Raw genomic sequence first — 20,590 nt, forward strand, 5'->3', positions numbered from 1 at the left:
TCCCTCTGCACTACCTTTCAGATATTTGTAGACTGCTATTAAGCTTCCTCTCCACCTTCTCTTTTGCAAACTAAACATTCCTAGTTCTTTTAGCCGATCTTCATATGACATGGTTTGCAGACCTTCTACCATCTTGGTTGCTCTTCTCTGGACTTGCTCCAATATATTGATGTCTTTCTTGAATTTGAGCACCCAGAACGGTACACAGTATTCCAGGTGGGGTCTGACCAGGACAGAGTATAGAGGAATAATTACCTCTCTTGATCTAGATTTACTGTTTGTCTTGATAAATCCCATAATTTCATTAGCCTTCTAAGTTGCAGCACCACACTGTTGACTCGTGTTGAATCTATGATCTATTATGCCCAAGCACTTTTCTCCTGTGCTATCACTTACTACTATTCCAGTGCCTTGAGAAAGTATTTTGCCCCCTTGAATTTTTCAACCTTTTCCCAGATTTCAGGCTTCAAACATAAAGATACAGATTTTAAAGTTATGGTGAAGAATCAACAACAAGTGGGACACAATTGTGAAGTTGAATGAAATTTATTGCTTATTTTAAACTTTTGTAAAAAAGAATAAACTGAAAATTGGGGCGTGCAATATTATTCGGCCCTTTTACTTTCAGTTCAGCAAACTCACTCCAGACGTTCATTGAAGATCTCTGAATGATCCAATGTTTTCCTAAATGACTGATGATGATAAATATAAGCCACCTGTGTGTAATCTAGTCTCAGTATAAATGCACCTGCTCTGTGATACTCTCAGTTCTCTGTTTAAAGCACAGAGAGCATCATGAAGACCAAGGAACACAACAAGCAGGTCCGTGATACTGTTGTGGAGAAGTTTAAAGCCGGATTTGGTTACAAAAAGATTTCCAAAACTTTAAATATCCCAAGAAGCACTGTGCAAGTGATTATACTGAAATGGAAGGAGTATCATACCACTGCAAACCTACCAAGACCCGGCCGTCCCTCAAAAATTTTATCTCAAACAAGAAGACTTGATCAGAGATGCAGCCAAGAGGCCATGATCATTCTGGATGAACTGCAGAGATCTACTGCTGAGGTGGAAGAGTCTGTCCATCGGACAACAATCAGTCGTACACTGCACAAATCTGGCCTTTATAAGAGTGGCAAGAAGAAGCCATTTCTCAAAGATATCCATAAAAAGTGTTTTTTAACGTTTGCCACAAACCACCTGGGGGACACACCAAACATGTGGAAGAAGATGCTCTGGTCAGATGAAACCAAAATCGAACTATTTGGGCACAATGCCAAACAATATGTTTGGCGTAAAAGCAACACAGCTCATCACCCTGAAAACACCATCCCCACTGTCAAACATGGTGGTGGCATCATCATGGTTTGGGCCTGCTTTTCTTCAGCAGGGACAGGGAAGATGGTTAAAATTGATGGGAAGATTGATGGAGCCAAATACAGGATCATTCTTGAACAAAACCTGTTTGAGCCTGCAACAGACCTGAGACTGGGACAGAGATTTGTCTTCCAACAAGACAATGATCCAAAACATAAAGCAAAATCTACAATGGAATAGTTCACAAATAAACGTATCCAGGTGTTAGAATGGCCAAGTCAAAGTTCAGACCTCAATCCAATTGAGAATCTGTGGAAAGAGCTGAAAACTGCTGTTCACAAATGCTCTCCATCCAACCTCACTCAGCTCGAGCAGTTTGCAAAGGAAGAAAGGGCAAGGATTTCAGTCTCTCGATGTGCAAAACTGATAGAGACATACCCCAAGCGACTTGCAGCTGCACTCGTAGCAAAAGGTGGCGCTACAAAGTATTAACTTAAAGGGGCCAAATAATATTGCATGCCCCAATTTTCAGTTTATTATTTTTTATAAAAGCTTAAAATAAGCAATACGTTTCGTACAACTTCACAATTGTGTCTCATTTGTTGATTCTTCACCATAAAATTAAAATTTTTATCTTTATGATTGAAGCCTGAAATGTGGGAAAAATTCAAAGGGGCCGAATACTTTCATATGTTAAACACCATTCTATTCACCTTAGCCCATTGTTCATGTGTGTCTAGATCCTTTTGAATACACTCTCTCAACTCTCTTGTGTTGGCTATTCCTCATATCTTTGTATCATCTGCAAAATTTACGAGTTCCGCCATAATTCCGTTGTCCAGATCATTTATAAAGCTATAAAATTGTACTGGGCGCAGGCCTTGCAGTACCCTGCTTTTTGATGGTCCAGATGGTGGTCCTCATCTTGTACACATGTAGCAATCCATAACATGCTGCATAGTTATGTTAATACTTAAAATCCTAAAAATGTAGAGATTTGACATCATCAGGAGTGACTCAACTATGTACAACAATGCAGGAACTGAGTACAGAAAAATGGCAGCAGATGTTTGGGACAGATGAGTCAAAATGTGAAATATTTGGCTGTAACAGAGGGCAGTTTGTTTCTCAATGGACTGAAGAACATAATAACACTTAGTGTCTCAAAACAGTGGAGCATAGTGGAGGTTCCTTACAAGTCTGGGTCTGCATTTCAGCAAATGGAGTTGTGAATTTGGTCATGATTAATGGTGTCCCCAATGGTGAACAATAGAGACTTATTCATAATGCAATACAATCAGGGAGGCGTCTGATTGGCTGTGAATTTATTCTGCTGCAGGACATAGATCCAAACACACATCCAATGTTGTTAAGATCTATCTTCAGAGTAAACAAGAACAAGGGGTCCTAGAAGTGATGATATAGTTCTCACAATGCCGTGATTTCAACATCATTGAGTATGGGATTACATGAAGAGACAGAATGATTTCCGCAGGCCTACATCAACAGATCTGTAGTCAGTTCTCCAAGATGTTTGGAACAACGTCCTTTCTGAGTTCCTTCAAAAAACTTTGTGCAAGTATACCTACCTAGAAGAATTGATGCTATTGATGCTATTTTGACGTCAAAGATTCGTTATCACACTAAATATTGATTTGATTTAGATTTCTCTTTTGTCTGCAAGATGCTGTGGTAGCCATGCTGGTTCAGTATGCCTTCAATTTTGAATAAATCCCCAACAGTGTCACCAGCTAAGCACCCCCATACCATCACGCCTCCTCCATGCTTCACGGTGGGAACCAGGTATGTAGAGTCCATCCATTCACCTTTTCTGCGTCGCACAAATACAGTCATATGAAAATGTTTGGGCACCCCTATTAATGTTAACCTTTTTTCTTTATAACAATTTGGGTTTTTGCAACAGCTATTTCAGTTTCATATATCTAATAACTGATGGACTGAGTAATATTTCGGGATTGAAATGAGGTTTATTTTACTAACAGAAAATGTGCAATCCACATTTAAACAAAATTTGACTGGTGCAATAGTATGGGCACCTCAACATAAAAGTGACATTAATATTTTGTAGATCCTCCTTTTGAAAAAATAACAGCCTCTAGTCGCTTCCTGTAGCATTTAATGAGTTCCTGGATCCTGGATGAAGGAATATTTGACCATTCCTGTTTACAAAACAATTCCAGATCAGTTAAGTTTGATGGTCGCCGAGCATGGACAGCACGCTTCAAATCATCCCACAGATGTTCAATGATATTCAGGCCTGGGGACTGGGATGGCCATTCTAGAACATTGTAATTGTTCCTCTGCATGAATGCCTGAGTAGATTTGGAGCGGTGTTTTGGATCATTGTCTTACTGAAATATCCATCCCCTGCGTAACTTCAACTTCATCACTGATTCTTGCACATTATTGTCAAGAATCTGCTGGTACTGAGTTGAATCGATGCGACCCTCAACTTTAGCAAGATTCCCGGTGCCGACATTGGCCACACAGCCCCAAAGCATGATGGAACCTCCACCAAATTTTACTGTGGGTAGCAAGTGCTTTTCTTGGAATGCTGTGGTTTTTTGCCTCCCTGCATAACACCTTTTTGTATGACCAAACAACTCAATCTTTGTTTCATCAGTCCACAGGACCTTCTTCCAAAATGTAACTGGCTTGTCCAAATGTGCTTTTGCATACCTCAGGTGACTCTGTTTGTGGTGTTCTTGCAGAAACAGCTTCTTTCACATCACTCTCCCATACAGCTTCTCCTTGTGCAACGTGCGCTGTATTGTTGACCGATGCACATTGACACCATCTGCAGCAAGATGATGCTGCAGGTCTTTGGAGGTGGTCTGTGGATTGTCCTTGACTGTTCTCACCATTCTTCTTCTCTGCCTTTCTGACATTTTTCTTGGCCTGCCACTTCTAGGCTTAACAAGAACTGTACCTGTGTTCTTCCATTTCCTTACTATGTTCCTCACAGCCGAAACTGACAGTTTAAATCTCTGAGACAACTTTTTGTATCCTTCCCCTGAACAACTATGTTGAATAATCTTTGTTTTCAGATCATTTGAGAGTTGTTTTGAGGAGCCCATGATGCCACTCTCCATAAGAGATTCAAATAGGAGAACAACTTGCAAGTGGCCACCTTAAATACCTTTTCTCATGATTGGATACACCTGCCTATGAATTTCAAAGCTCAATGAGATTACAAAACCAATTTAGTGATTTATTAAGTCAGTAAAAAGTAGTTAGGAGTGTTCAAATCAAGAAATTGATAAGGATGCTCATACTTTTGCACCGGTCAAATTTTGTTTAAATGCGGATTGCACATTTTCTGTTAATACAATAAACCTCATTTCAATCCAGAAATATTACTCAGTCCATCAGTTATTAGATATATGAAACTGAAATAGCTGTTGCAAAACCCCAAATTGTTATAAAGAAAAAAGGTTAACATTAATAGGGGTGCCCAAACTTTTTCATATGACTGTACATGGTGGTTGGATCCAAAGATCTCAAATTTGGACTCATCAGACCAAAGCACAGATTTCCCATGGTCTAATGTCCATTCCTTGTGTTTTTTAGCCCAAACAAGTCTCTTCTGCTTGTTGCCTGTCGTTAGCAGTGGTTTCCTAGCAGCTATTTTTCCATGAAGGCCTGCTGCACAAAATCTCCTCTTAACAGTTGTTCTAGAGATGTGTCTGCTGCTAGAACTCTGTGTGGCATTGACCTAGTCTCTAATCTGAGCTGCTGTTAACCTGCGATTTCTGAAGCTGGTGACTCGGATAAACTTATCCTCCGCAGCAGAGGTGACTCTTGGTCTTCCTTTTCTGGGGCGGTCCTCATGTGAGCCAGTTTCTTTGTAGCGTTTGATGGTTTTTGCCACTGCACTTGGGGACACTTTCAAAGTTTTCCCAATTTTTCGGACTGACTGACCTTAATTTCTTAAAGTAATGATGACCACTCGTTTTTATTTACTTAGCTGTTTTTTTCTTGCCATAATACAAATTCTAACAGTATATTCAGTAGGACTATCAGCTGTGTATCCACCAGACTTCTGCACAACACAACTCATGGTCCCAACCCCATTTATAAGGCAAGAAATCTCACTTATTAAACCTAACAGGGCACACCTGGGAAGTGAAAACAATTTCCGGTGACTACTTCTTGAAGCTTATCAAGAGAATGCCAAGAGTGTTCAAAGCAGTAATCAAAGCAAAAGGTGGCTACTTTGAAGAACCTAGAATTTAAGACATATTTTCAGTTGTTTCACACTTTTTTGTTAAGTATTTCATTCCACATGTTTTAATTCATAGTTTTGATGCCGTCAATGGGAATCTACAATTTTCAGAGTCATGAAAATAAAGAAAGCTCTTTGAATGATAAGGTGTGTCCAAACGTTTGGTCTGTACTGTATATATATATATATATATGTATATATATATATATATATACATACAGTATATATATATATATATATATATATATATATATAATTTTTAAATCGTCTTTCTTTATTGCCCTCTGTGTGACATGGTGTGCTTGATATTTGAGACACCTAAGTAATAAAGTGTCCATGACATACACTCTTCAAGCTGTTGAAATAGATGTGACCACAAAGGACAGATGGAGGAAAATGTGGGTCAGGAATCATGTTGTTTTTATTCTATGGCATATTCATACTGATAGTGTTCTTATGCTCTGCTGAAAGAAACACGCTGCCTATAGTAGTCAGTTTAGATAGGTATATGTCTGGGGCTACTTGACATGGAGGGTTTCAGAGCAGATGTCACAGATGACCTCAAAAATAACCAAACAGCTGTGCTGCACCACTTACTGCAACCCAGGGGACAAAGGTCTTGAACACTTACACTAGAAAACGGTTGTTCATACAATGGCTTCTTATTAGCTTCACAACTTGGAGGTTGCTCTTAATAGACAAAGAAGTAGTACTAAATAAAATGAGGTCTGTTGCCAGGCTAATTATACATGACTGAATAAAAATATCGAAAGAGTTTTTTATCGCAGAAAAGAAAAACATCCCTGCACAGTTGTGATGCTGCAATGATTAAAGGGCAAGATTTTGCTTAAGGGGCTTGGCATGTAACCTTGTATTTATGAAAACCTGCTAAGTGTCCCCTTCAATCAGACTACCAGACGGTTCATTGTTTCATCAGTCTGCTGATGGAGGTACCTAGTGTTAGAAAAAGCACACTGAGTATTTTTCAATGACCCAAAGGGCAAAGGTCACTTATTATAAATGGATAATGAGACCTAATGCAATGTTCTGACTGTGGACAAAGAGAGGGTCTATACACAACCCCTTGTGACTCGGTCATTGAGGCTTTCATTTCCCTTGCACACTTAATGGAGCCAAACAATTGACAGAAATGCAATACAAAAGAATGAAACTGAGAGAAATTGCTGTGTTCTAACTGTGATAGACAGATGCAAATAGTGACCATGAAATGGCGCCACAATTCCTTTTACCACTAACATGGCAGACGGCTGTAGCATTCACCCTAAAGTCCCACTTAGCCATTTGCAAGCAATTAACTTTATTGACAGAAGTGATATAATATTGAACCATAACTTACTGATACTGTCAGCCTATTACTGTATTGAAGGTAAAGAGAAGAACACACAGACAGCACAATATAGACTTCTAGCGCCAGTAAGAAGAAGCTAACAGGTTGCTTTAGACATGACTGGCTAGTACTAGATAATTGAATATCCATAGCTCGCCTCTGCCCTTTTTACAAGTAAAAAATGCATCAACTTTTGCACACAGTGGCCCATGGCATAGATTTAAAGTGGAATTGTACAGTACTTTCAAATAATCTATTTTTATTTAATAGACAAACAGTCCTAAAAAGTATTGTTTTCAAATAACTTTAATTAAAAATTAAATTAGCCTTTAAAAAAGCTCTCAAAAAAGTGCTAGCCACCAGGGGTCCCACTTTTTTTTTAATTTGCTGCATACTGCGTGTTGTTAAACTAAATCCGTCTCTAGCAAAGGCGCTAATAGGGACTGCAGAGGTAGATACATGCCTCTCAGAAGCTCATGTTTGTAAGCTCCTGTGTTGGGGCCTGTAGTGATCCAGCCAAAGCTTCACTGCTCTGTGACTATAAATATATGCATTGTTTATTATTATTATTATCTCTATCATGCCTTGTGACTTGAGCCGGTGACCATATGCTGTGTCATCAATTTCCTTCCCTGTTGAGCCACAGCCTGGTTAGTCCCTGTCCAAATGCTGATGGTCTATTTACTTACCTTTGCTTCTCTTTCTATGGTGTGCAGTTATCACCTGTTCGCAATTGGTCATTGTCTCTGTTCTATCACATCTGTCACGCTCCCCGTGTCCCGGCGCCGTCTGTCACTCACCGCTTCGGTTACCGGTCCTTCTGCTCGTGGCTGTCCTCCTTACTCTCCCTCCTCTGCATCCTCCGTGTCTCCTGACTGCCGGTCCCGGCGTCCCCCTGCGACCCAGGACACTCTGTCTGGTTCCCCTGCACCGCTTCCTGCTCTGACCTCCGGCACACGAGCCTCGCGCATGCGCATTAGGGCACGCGCACGCGCTCTCTCACCTCTTCTTAAAGGGCCAGCGTCCCGGAAGCAGGATATGGTCAATTACAGGTACAGGGTATATTAGGACTTCCTTTCCATGTGGGCGGTGCCTGATCAACGTGTTCCCAGAGCTAGGTGATCAGGTCCCTTTGTGCCTTGCCTTCGTTTAACCCTGTCTCTTCCACACAGCCTGCCTGCCACCCTAACACGGCCCTGATGTCTGATTCCCCAGGAAGTCCCCCGGTGACTGTCTGCTGAGGAACCCGCCATCTACCATCAGCCTGAACCCATCACCAATCCCCGACTTCACCTGGGAAACATCAGCCTGCACGTCTCGTTGGACCCGGACCCCGTCTGCTATTCTTTCCCAGTACCTGTATCCGGTTCCTGTCATCCGTCCTGCCTACGGTGCCCGTTGGATTCAGAGACATTCCTGTTCGGATCCTTGAATGACTCTTATCCCGTAACCCTAGTGTTCCGGCTACCATGCATCTAGGCCCTCTGGTGGGGTGATCGGACATTCCCTGTATAGGGGTTAGCTCCGGGTTGACTCACTGGGGGAGTCCAGTGCATGGTCCCGTGAATCCACCCCCAGGACGTTACAACATCCCAGGTGGGGCTAATTACATTCTCCTTACCCCAGTCTTCTCTGCTGGCTATATTCATTCCTATGTGGATCTGCTAAGGAGTACAAGCCCTGCTGCAAGGGATTTGCCTGTTAGACAGAGACTAGTTTGGTATTTGCACTGTGCTTTCTTATTTGTCTTGCCTACACCTTTCTTCTGTTTGCTGTTAGATTGTAGGAGGTTATCCTTGCTTGCATTTATTTCTGCTTTTTCTTTTCCCCTTGTGCACATGTTTTATGTTTTCTCACTTTGGTTCCCTGCCTATCTCTGCACGCTTGCCCTATCTTGGTTTGCAGTGCATAGCAAACCTCCCCTCTGGTTCCTCAGGAAGTAATTGGAACAACTCGACAGCCTTTTAGGCAGACAGATCCGGGTTGTGGATTTGTAGTTGTTCGGCTAGGGTTATTCCAGCCTGCGCAGGAGTAAACAGGGGCACAGGGGGGTGCTCTAGCCGTGGTCAGCGTGATGTGCAACCCCCTGGCCCTGCTATGAGCAGATAGAGGGGCCAGTGAACATCTGGGGTTCATCCACTTACTTGCCACCAGGAGATGCTTTGATTCCTTCTACTCTCTGGTTCAGGTTCAATCATGGAGTCAACAACAATCAAAGTTTCTTTTCTTTAACACAACTTTCCTGGTTCTTTGGCAAGGTTTTCTCATACAGGCTATAGTAACTTTAAATCCTTCCTCTCTACTTCTTTATTTATTCCTTTCAATCTGTTCCTTTCTTTCTCTGTGTACTCCTGCATTATACTGAGCTTCTTCTATTGGCTGCGTTTTTTCCAACAGCAGACTGGTCCAACCCTGTCCGTTACCTAAGGTCCCAGCTCTGCTCTGTTTCTTTTTCTGAGGGTCCCACGTACCACTATGTCGCCCAGCAGGCCGCCGACAACGGACCCGCTCATAAGTGAATCAGTCTGACTCCGGAACCAGGCATACCCTGCTCCTCAGGCAGCTATTTTCTTCTTCCTGTTCTTTGTCTCTGTTCCAGGAACCTAGTTCCCAAGCTCTTCCCAGGGGCTAAACCTTTCCCTAACCTCTGGTGTACTTGCTGTAAAATGGTGGCCGAGCTACCCGGCTATTGCACTCCACCAGCACTGTTTACCTGACCTGCACCTCTCTAACTCTGCTACATCTTTTCTATCTATAAACCACTTTTTTGTCCTAACCATCACTAACCTAATATTACTATCATCTTAGCTACCACTTCCCTACTCCTACTCATATGTCCATAAGTTGCACTAAAACTTTATGTAAGCATTCTTACTCTTTACACAATATAGTCTTTCAATCATAAAAGGTTTAAAACACATTACACTTTTAAAGGCATATAAACACACATTAGTAATAACTTAGCATTGAATCTGACACTGTACCCGTTTGGCCACTAGATGGCACCGGCCGCACTTGCAACATAACCAGGCTAAAATTTAATAAAATATTTCGGTTGGGGTCTTCAGAGGGGAGTTTTTTGCACGCCGACCACCTCCTTACACAGAAACCAGTAGGGTGCTATGCAGCTAGGGATACCACTCCGTATAGGAGTAAGTAGGTAAGTTGTAGATGTAGTTAAATATGCTCTATTTTCCATTTACCTGTGTTGGAATATGTATGTACATAACAGTCTCTCCTTCTATGCTCCTCGCTCCAAAAATATTAATTGCAAATAATAAACCAACATATAAAGTTCCTGTCAATGTAACATTTAACACTGAAACTGCTTTATTTTTTGCAAATACTATGTTAAAAATGCATAATATATACTGCAATTTTCTCAACATCGCAGCAAAAATATGCGTTTTTTTGCTGCATTATAGTGATCATCACCGTAACACTGATACAGGGGATTGGAAGTGCGTACAGTTGTCAATCCTCATTAAAGCCCCACAACAGTTGTCCGTTGTCTACAGTATATACACTCTTGCTTATGATAGTATAATCTATGCATGGTACTGTTTTATGTGTTGTCCAAGTTTGTTTTTTTAGCTTTCCACTTCGCTTTATCCATTCCTATATGTGAAGAGGTGTATAGGAATTTGTCCACAATTTATTATCAGCCTAGCAAGCTATGAAAAGTGGGTGCAGCCGTGTAACCTGATTTGAAAATACCCTTGAAATGGATCAACTTTTCTAGTGAATATAGTATGCAATGCAGCTAAAGAACGGCGAGGAAAGTCATTAACTTTTTTTCCATTAAAGTTAATGAATAGGAGTGCAGCATGGATCTATAGGTTAGAACACCATGGCATTCAAAGAGTCATATTTTTCCAACACTTTACACAATAACATGGTTATCTTTTCATCATTAAAGTCAATAAATAGTGAATAGAAATGCAGCATGGAGCTGTAAAGAAGGACATTATGGCATTCAAAGTCATATTTTTTCCAACACTTTATACAATAAGAAACTTGACATATATATAAAGCTCTATTCACAAGAAATGATTGTATAACTTCTGTTTTTATGAAAAATAAAATACAAGACTTTAATTTTCAAAAAAAATAATAGCATGTCCACCCATAGTTTGTTTCATAGTTTCCATAATGTCTATTACACAAGATCAAATCTATATACGAGCAAACAGGAAAAGTGCCCAAGCTTTAGCACATGAGCTATAATATACTGCTTTAGAACAGGCTGAAATAAGACTAATCTGATCCTTCAAATCTGACATTTGGCTTTTTAGCCATTTCCAAGACTTAACAAGAAATGCTGGCAGATTAAGAAGTTGACAGCAGCTGAAAATATAAAAATGTATCAGCATTAGTGTGTCTAGAGATGTTATAGATATATTTGGCATGAAAAATTCCAGCAGCGCAAACCAGTGGGAAAGATTGAGTCTTGTGTGCTACTACAGGTTTCAGTTTGCATGGGGCACTTAGCAGACATTCCGGTAAAGCCAGAACATGTCAAATAAGTGCAAACCCAACAATTCAATTTTTCTTTGCCAGATTTAGAAATGTTCTTGATATATGAAAGTTAGATATATCTAAGGCCGTGTCCATAATTGTACTTAGAGTGCAATTCTATAAATTATCAGGGCTGTATACATGTATGCACTATGTTTTTAAGTGCAATAGTGTCAAACTGCATGCAGTTAAACATGGCATGAAGGTAATACTCATCACTCGTCTCTTCATATAGGTATATACTCACTAATTCTGCTATCTAACATCTATAAAGAGTGAAAATCTCCCTTGTTATTGCAAGATTTCATGTTTGATATATATTGTTTTTATGTAAACTTCTAAATGTTCAAATTCATCTCAAATACTTGGATGTTTTATGGTGTTTTCTGTCCTGTATGGGTGTTTGTTTATCTTTGCATATGATTGCCAGTTCTGGTCTCTATATTGGGGGTAAAGATTAGCAGACACTTCCGATGTTCCGACACTTAGCAGACATATTCAAATGTGGCGTAGGGAAAACACATCTGCAATACATTTCTAACTGCAACATTGTCAAAGTACATATAGGTAAACCTGAAAGTTTGGCAGGGTAGGAGACAGGTAAGCTATACAAAACATTCAAACAAACATGTTCTACTGCATTATTTATTTTCCATATCTGCTTCCTTTCATATCTATCTCCCTTTCATACATTTGGTGCAATCTCTCCAGATCTTTCACTCTTTCCTCCCCTCTCAGGCTCTACTCACATTTCTCAAACACTCCCAACCATCCAATATAACCATACAGTGCACAATACCCTCGCACAAATCATTGAGCCACCTGCTCATTCTTCTTTTCTACTTCTTTTAGTTGATGCAGACACTTCCTCTAACTCCATGAGAAGCATCCAAAGACATGACATTTTCATTTGGGCTGTCCCATATTGTTTAAAGGGAAAGAACTCTTAAGGGCACTTACACGCTGCGATATCGCTATCAATATCGCTAGCGAGTGTACCCGCTCCCATCGGTTGTGCGTCACGGGCAAATCGCTGGCCGTGGCGCACAACATCGCTTACACCCGTCACACGGACTTCCCTTCACTGTGACATCGCTGTGACCGGCGAACCACCTCCTTTCTAAGGGGGCGGTTTGTGCGGCGTCATAGTGACGTCACACGCCAGCCGTCCAGTAGAAGCGGAGGGGCGGAGATGAGCGGGCGGAATATCCCGCCCATCTCCTTCCTTCCTCATTGCCAGTGGACGCAGGTAAGGAGATGTTCGTCGTTCCTGCGGTGTCACACATAGCGATGTGTGATGCCGCAGGAACGACAAACAACCAGCGGCATGCACCACCAACGATATGAAAAGGAGGGACGTGTCAACGATCAACGATTTTTGACGTTTTTGCAATCGTTGATTGTCGCTCCTAGCTGTCACACGCTGCAGATGTCACTAACGATGCCGGATGTGCGTCACAAACACCATGACCCCGACGATATATCGTTAGCGATGTCGCAGCGTGTAAAGCACCCTTTAGTGTATGTAAACTTTTGACTTTGTAAAAAGTGATAAACGTGCCTTAAAATATTCTCTCCCTCTCAGGCTGGTTTCAGACGTACGTGTTTAATCAGGTACCAGTCACACGCATGGTTATGGTCATACGTGTGTCATACGTGTGTTACACGTGTGTCACATGTTTGTCACACGTGTGGCATGCGTGTTTGCATATGTGTGACACGTACCGGGTAAAACCCGTGTCTCTGCAATGAAAAGATATTCTATATTTAACTGTGTCCAGCGATGCTGTCTCCGGCTCTGCTGCGTCCCGCTCCTGATCCCAGCTCATTATTTTCATTGATTATTCACTGCCCGAGGATCTGGAAGCCGGAACATCGCGGTGACAGGCTAGGTACAGCACAGCCGAGGACAGCACCGCTGGGGACATCACCGGGGACATCGCCGGTGAAAGGTGAGTATACAGCAGTTTGTACAGTAACATCCAGGGACTCATCAGGGTTCCCAATGAACTCTCATGAACCCTTGGAAGTCACCATCGTGACACTTGCTGTAATGCAGTTGTCACAGGGGTGTCATCAGGAGGTCATCAGAGTTCATTGGGACATCCGATGACCTCTTGGACGTCCCTGCACACACACTGCTGGCAGGATACTCACCTGTCACTAACGATGTCCCCAGCGATACTGTCCCCAGCGATGCTGTCCTCGGCGGTGCTGTCTCACTGCGGTGAATAATCAATTAAAATAATGAGCGGGTGTCAGGAGCGGGAGGCAGCAGAGTCGGAGATAGAATCGCTGGATACAGGTAACTATAGAAAATCTTTTTCTTTAATAACCCGTGTTTTCTCCAGTACGTGTCACACTGATGTCACACGGATAACATCAGTGTGCGGTCCGTGTGACATCCGTGCTGCTGGAGAAAAAACGGGCACATCTCCGTGTGAAATAGCGGGGCCACACGGTCCGTGTGAAAACATGGCCGTATGAGAGTGCACAATAGGGTAACATGGGTACGTGTGACATCCGTGTTAAAAACGGATGTCACACGTACCTAAAACATGGACGTCTGAAACCAGCCTCATTCTGACATTTCGAAAATCTAAATTATTTTGGTTCCTAATTGACCTAAAATGGGAAAGGTTTATTCCAATTTCATGTGATAGTGAGAAAAACATGCAGATGTGTCTTTTTAGATATATGTAAACGTCTGGTTTCTACTGTATGCTTGCCAAACAAAATAACTGTAGCATGTAAAAAGATATATCTAAGACACCTACATTATGGAGGAGAGAATAGTTTAATTTTTGGGTGAATGCAAAATATGAGGAAAACGGGAATATCTGTTAATGTAATTGGCTAGCTTAGAACAATTTCAGATCTGTTTGTAGACCCAGATAAAGATTACAAGTATAGATTAGCCAACCTGAATAGTAAAGTTCTGGGTTTGTAACGTAATTGGACTTTACATAAAAATCAGTGTTTGAGTTCATAGTGCGCATGCTTTACTTATGCAAACCACTTGAGCGAGCATCGCTGTGCTCATGTACACTCAGTGCTCGGCCCAGAGCAAGCCACTTGCAGTGTTTCAGTGGCTCTCACTGGGGGTAAAAACAGCATGATCAGATGTAGTGTGCACAAACAAACAAAAAAAAAACCCTGCCCTCCCTTCTTTGGAAATGCTCTGTTTATGGCAGGCTGTATGTGGGTAGAGAGCCGAACTGCCCAATCAGGGACTTCTTTTGTGTTCAGGTCAAGTCCGGGTCCAGAACAGAACTTTATCTAAAGTCCAGCTAAACCCGCCGAACTTCAACGAGTCCGCTCATCTCTAGTTAAAAGTTTATAGCACAATTATGTCCGAGTGTATATCAGATATCTGTCTTTATTCAGCTCAACACAACACAAGTAGCTTTACTTTGGATAGGTGATAATTTGTTTCCACCCAGCAACCCCTTAAGTTTTGGACAACTGAAAGACAGACAGCTTAGCATAGGGGATCTGCTTTCACAGTCTATGATCATAAAAAAAATGCGAACAGGCATATTTAGAGGAACATTTTATATAAGAAAGAGTAGAACAATCATCATATTAGAAATACTAGAACAGGTTATCTGTAGTAAGATGGGTTATTGATTCAGGGTTGTTTCCTGGCCAATGTTTTAGATATGCTAAGAAATTTGATTTCCCTTCAATGGCGCAATTAAAAGGGAAATGTTCTGGAGATCAACACTATAGAATAATGGATTTAAAGAGAATCTTCAATGGACTTTTTCATTTATACTAAATACATCCTCCAATTGGTGCTACTTCACCGATTTTCAAATATTTTTTTCTGTGTCCGTCTGTTCCACAGTTATGACCCTGTGTAATAAAGATGCACATTTTTCTTTCAACCAACTGGGCATATACTACAGAACTTCTTTGTGGACATGGACGGATTTAATTGGCCAGCCTCATAAGAGGAAACGCAAACACCTACAGACAAGTTGTGTGCTATACGCCCAGTTGTTAGTTATGTGAACACAATCACAGAAAAAACAGAAAGACTGCTCTAGAATTAGTGGCACAATGTATGAAAAGCCTTTATCAAGATGCACTTTTATCTTTTTCGTATCTTGCTTTGAATTAATTATTTGATCAGTTTCTATAGGCACAGATAAAAAGAACAAAAAACATGTAACCAACTTACAGCCAGCTAGCAGGTATTGATAGTATTGTACCACATCTGAAGCCAGTAACAAAGGATGGTTTGCATTAAATGGTTGCTGCAGCTCATTCCAGTGAGGAGTCCTAAGGGAATAAAATATGCAAAATAATAACCATTAATGCAGAACTTGAGCATACTTAATTTCCATAGTACAGTGTTCTTTCCATCAACCTTGCAAGAAGTGGTGGACATGTGTGGCGGGGGTGATATTTGACAAGTAACTATACATTTCTACTCATGTCACTCTGACAACAGCTGTGGAAACATATTCTTGATGTACTTTCTATTTCTCCTTAGTTTTACCGATATCAAATTTGTGTAATTTAGTTAGGGTTTAATGTATATATTTTTTTTTTTTAAATATGTTTATCTTAATGTTGCATATTGATAGGTAGATAGCTACAGAGCCTTGAAAAAGCATTGCTACCTCATAAACCTTTCTACAATTTTTCATGTTACACTCACAAACTTAGGTGTATTTTATTGGGATTTTCTATGATATACCAAAACTATGTAGCAAGTATTTGTGAACTGTAAAGGAACTGATACATGATTTTCTAAATCTTTTAAAAATATAAATTTGAACATTTTGATGTGCATTTGTATTCAGCCCCCCTAAGTCAATACTTTGTATAGGCCCCTTTACACACTGAGACTTTCTAGCGATCCCACCAGCGATCCCAACCTGGCCGGGATCGCTACAAAGTCTCTGGTGAGTCGCTGGTGAGCTGTCAAACAGGCAAACCTGGCCAATGACGCAACAGCGATCCGGACCTGCAGAACGATCTCGCTAGTCATTGGGGACATTGTAAAGCAGCTTTTTGAAAGGGAAGTCGCTAACGAAGTCGCTGTAAAGTCCCCTTTACACAGAGACTTTCTAGCGATCATGCTGCACAGCGGGAAACAAAGGACCAAAGAATGGTCCTGAACGATTTGTAGCGATCAGCAACTTCACAGCAGTGGCCAGGTCGCTGATGTGTTTCACACACTGCAATGTCGCTGGGGAAGTCGCTATTAAGTCACAAAACCGGTGACGTTACAGCGATGTCGTTTGCGATGTTACAGTGTGTAAAGCCACCTTACGACAACCTTTTGCTGCAATTACTGCTGCAAGTCCTTTGAGGTTCTTCTCTACCAGCTTTGCACATCTAGAGGCTGATATTTTTGCCCATTCTTCTTTGCAGAATAGCTCTAGCTCCGTGAGATTGGATGGAGACATCTGTGAACAGCAATTTTCAAGTCTTATCATAGATTCTCAATGGGATTTACATTTGGTCTGCGACTGGGCCATTCAAACACATAAATATGGTTTGATATAAACCGTTCCATTATAGCTGTAGCAGTATATTTAGGGTCCTTGTACTGCTGTAAGGTGAACCTACACCTCAGTTTCAAGTCTTTTTCAGCCTCTAACAGGTTTTCAATCCAGGTAGCCTTGTATATAACGCCATTTAGCTTCCAATAACTCTGGCCGGTTTCCCTCTCCCTGCTAAAGAAAAGCATCCCCATAGCATGATGCTGCCACCACCATGTTTGACTGTGGGGATGGTGTTTTTTAGAGTCATGTGCAGTGTTAGTTAACCACCATACATAGTGATTTGCATTTAGTCCAAAAAGTTCTACTTTGGTCCAATCTGACCAGAGTACCTTCTTCCACATGCCATGTAGGCCCATTTCACATATCCAGAATTTCGCCAGATGCCGGATATGGCACGCATGCAGTACAGTATATTCATTTACAGTGGAAGCGAGACACCATGTGGACAAATGCAGTTGTGCATGAAGCACACAACCGCATGGGGTTGTGCTTCCACTGTAAATTAATGCATGCGTGCCGAATCCGGCATCCGGCGAAATGCCAGATGTGTGAAACGGGCCTTAGCTACAGCTATTTGCAAAGAATAATGGACCAAACATTCAGCACCTAGATGTGCAAAGCTAGTAGAGACATACCCCAAAAGACTTTCACCAGTAATTTCAGCGAAAGGTAGTTCCTCAAATATTGTGTCAGGGGGGCTGAATACAAACGTACGTTACAATTTTCAGATTTATATTTTTTAAATTTTTAGAAAACCATGTATCATTTCTTTTACACATCAGAAATTCTTGTTGGTATATCATATAATAAACACAGCTGGACTCCATTGAAGGAGTAGAATCAGCTCAAGGAGGATCACAAAGAAATGGACAGCATGTGACAAATATGAGTGTCTGAGCAAAGGGTCTGAATACTAATGACCCTGTGATATTTCAGTTTTTCTTTTTTTAAAAATTTGCAAAAATTTCTACATTTCTGTTTTTTTTTCTTTCAAGATGGGGTGCAGAGTGTACAATATTGAGAGAAAAAAATGAACTTTTTTGAATTTACCAAATGGCTGCAATGAAAGAGTGAAAAATTTAAAAGGGTCTGAATACTTTCTGTACCCACTTTATATTGAATTACACCAAGTGCATATTTTGTATTTTGATTTAGATTTTGTATTTATGTAGAAGTATAACATAGGGGCTTTCAAACATTGCTAGAATTTTTGAAAACGTTAAATGAGGGCAATATTATTCAATGTGGGCTTTATGAGGGTTGAAATTGTTAGATGCTTTGCAATTTTAGAGCATTCCAATTAAAAAAAAAAAAAATATATATATATATATATATATATATATATATATATATATATATATTAACACTTTACATTGCATGCACACTTAATAAAAAGTGGAGCTATCTTTTAAAGGCAAAAAAAATAGAGTAAAACAGTGCAAGTCAGCAGCATTAAAAGTCCTTAGCTCAGACAAAACTCCTTGATGTTCCGACTCTCTGAAAAATGACAGCTCTGTCCAATATGAGGTCATTTTAATTAAGGAATGTTCCTTGTAAATTACTCTGTATCGTTGATATTGATTATACCAATACAGGAATAACCACTGCTACGGGACAATGCATCCTGAAAATCAATGGCAAAATACTTTAAATGTCCAAAAAAAAAAAAAAGACACTGGAATAATATTTATAGATTGATTTCTGTTTGGTGCAGTTATGTCGGCCAGTTAATAAGGGCCATTTCAATCTAGACTAACTTTTATTAGAAAACCAATGGAACAATGCTGCATTGCTAGACAATTACATTAATGTAGATATAAATTAGAGAGTAATGGCAATAACGATAAGTAATGGTATAGATATATGATATATGAATGTCTGATTAAATAACATCAATATATTTCATATAATTTATAAAACATATTGCACCCTATGTATCTTACATATAATACAAAAATACAGATTTAGCAATTTATGTCCATTACTCAGCTATTGGATTAAAAGTTTTGATCAAAACAACCATTTAAACTCTCAGTGTGCTTGGTTGACTACTTTTTTTTTTTAACAGTCTAGACAGACTGTTGTAGATATGCAGATATCTGTGACTGGCTTGGACTGGCCCAACGGAGAGCTGATGAATACCCTGGTGGACCTTGCTGCTAGGCATGCCCTGAAAAAAAATGGAAAGCCCCTTTCACCCAAGCACAGCTATGCACTGTTCAGTTAAGGCCCTGTCACACACAGAGATAAATCTTTGGCAGATCTGTGGTTGCAGTGAAATCATGGACATATTGTTCCATTTGTACACAGCCACAACCCTCGCACAGCCACAAACCTGGCACTGATTGTCCACAATTTCACTGCAACCACAGATCTGCCAAAGATTTATCTCTGTGTGTGACAGGGCCTTTAATCTGCTTCCACTGTGGCACATTCCTTCCTCTCCCTGTAGTTCTGGTAATACATATTGGAATCAGACTGAAAATTGTGCAAATGTCATTAGCTTAGAAGGGCATACCTGTGCTAGGTGACCCATCTACTGCATAGGTGTAAACCTGACTAGCGGAAATCAAAAAGACCCAATAAGTCACAAAACGTGTGGGTAGGTATGTATGCTTGGCAACGCATACTGGGCAGTGTGCATAGTATTACTCATCATTGCCAGCTCACAGTAGGACCTTGATAAGTCTGTGTTGTGATTGGTGCTTTCCAGAATGCAGCAGCTTGCCCAGACCTCCACCATCTTCTGTTGCTAAAGCTAACACCAAGAAGGCTCCTTCCTGAATCTCAGAATACTCACAGGAGAAGCATTTTTATTTTTTATGTAATATGTGAAAATTATATTGGTAGAATAGTGAATATATCGATCTTGGTTAAGGAGGTTTATGTACTATATGTGAGGGTCCTTGCTTGGCAAAATATGGGGGAAGGGGTGACTTAGCTATGTAGGCTATCTGTAGGCTATGGTGGAATTGGCTATACAGTCATGGCCGAAAGTGTTGGCACCCTTTAAATTGTTCCAAAAAGTAAAGTATTTTGCTCAGAAAATTATTGCAATTACACATGTTTTATTATACACAATTCTTTCCTTTGTGTATGTTGGACCAAAACAAGACAACACTTAAAAACAGTCTAATTGGACAAAATTTCACAAAAAACTCCAAAAATGCTGCCAGACAAAATTGTTGACACCCTCAACTTTAACCCCTCACACCGGAGACTAGTTTTCACTTCCTGATCAGGCCATTAGTAGTGATGAGGACTATAAAGGTCCGGATTTGCACGGTTTCAAACGTAATCCGGTTAATGATCCAGATATGGCACTTGAGAAATAAAAAAAAATAAAGAAAAAATAAAGAAAATAAGAATGAATCAAGTGCTTCATACTTACCGAATCTCCGTAGTAGCTGTAACCGCTACCACGGCCACTCATGCACTCCTGGGGCCGCTCATTATTGCTCATTCATACGCACAGCTTTCCCTGCCCACCAGCCGTCCTGGCGTCTGTGATTGGTTGCAGTCAGATACGCCCACCAGCTGTGTGACAACATCTGACTGCAACCAATCACAGCTGCTGTCTGCGAGTCAATATCGTGGTGTAAAAATAAATAAATAAAATATTTGGCGTAGGGTCCCCCA

At 40.6% G+C, this 20,590-nt stretch overlaps 1 protein-coding gene across 4 annotated transcripts in view; it reads right to left on the bottom strand.

The window, feature by feature from the left end:
- BCAS3 (BCAS3 microtubule associated cell migration factor) overlaps positions 1–20,590 on the bottom strand; it is a 1,792,248-nt gene that overhangs the window by 864,351 nt on the left and 907,307 nt on the right. For all 4 annotated transcript variants that reach the window (XM_075336241.1, XM_075336239.1, XM_075336242.1 and 1 more), the window contains one exon: positions 15,616–15,716. In XM_075336241.1, the coding sequence (XP_075192356.1) occupies positions 15,616–15,716 (101 nt within the window). The remainder of the gene's footprint in view (positions 1–15,615; positions 15,717–20,590) is intronic.

This window comes from Anomaloglossus baeobatrachus, chromosome 2 (genome assembly GCF_048569485.1).
Source record: "Anomaloglossus baeobatrachus isolate aAnoBae1 chromosome 2, aAnoBae1.hap1, whole genome shotgun sequence".
Lineage (NCBI taxonomy): Eukaryota > Metazoa > Chordata > Amphibia > Anura > Aromobatidae > Anomaloglossus > Anomaloglossus baeobatrachus.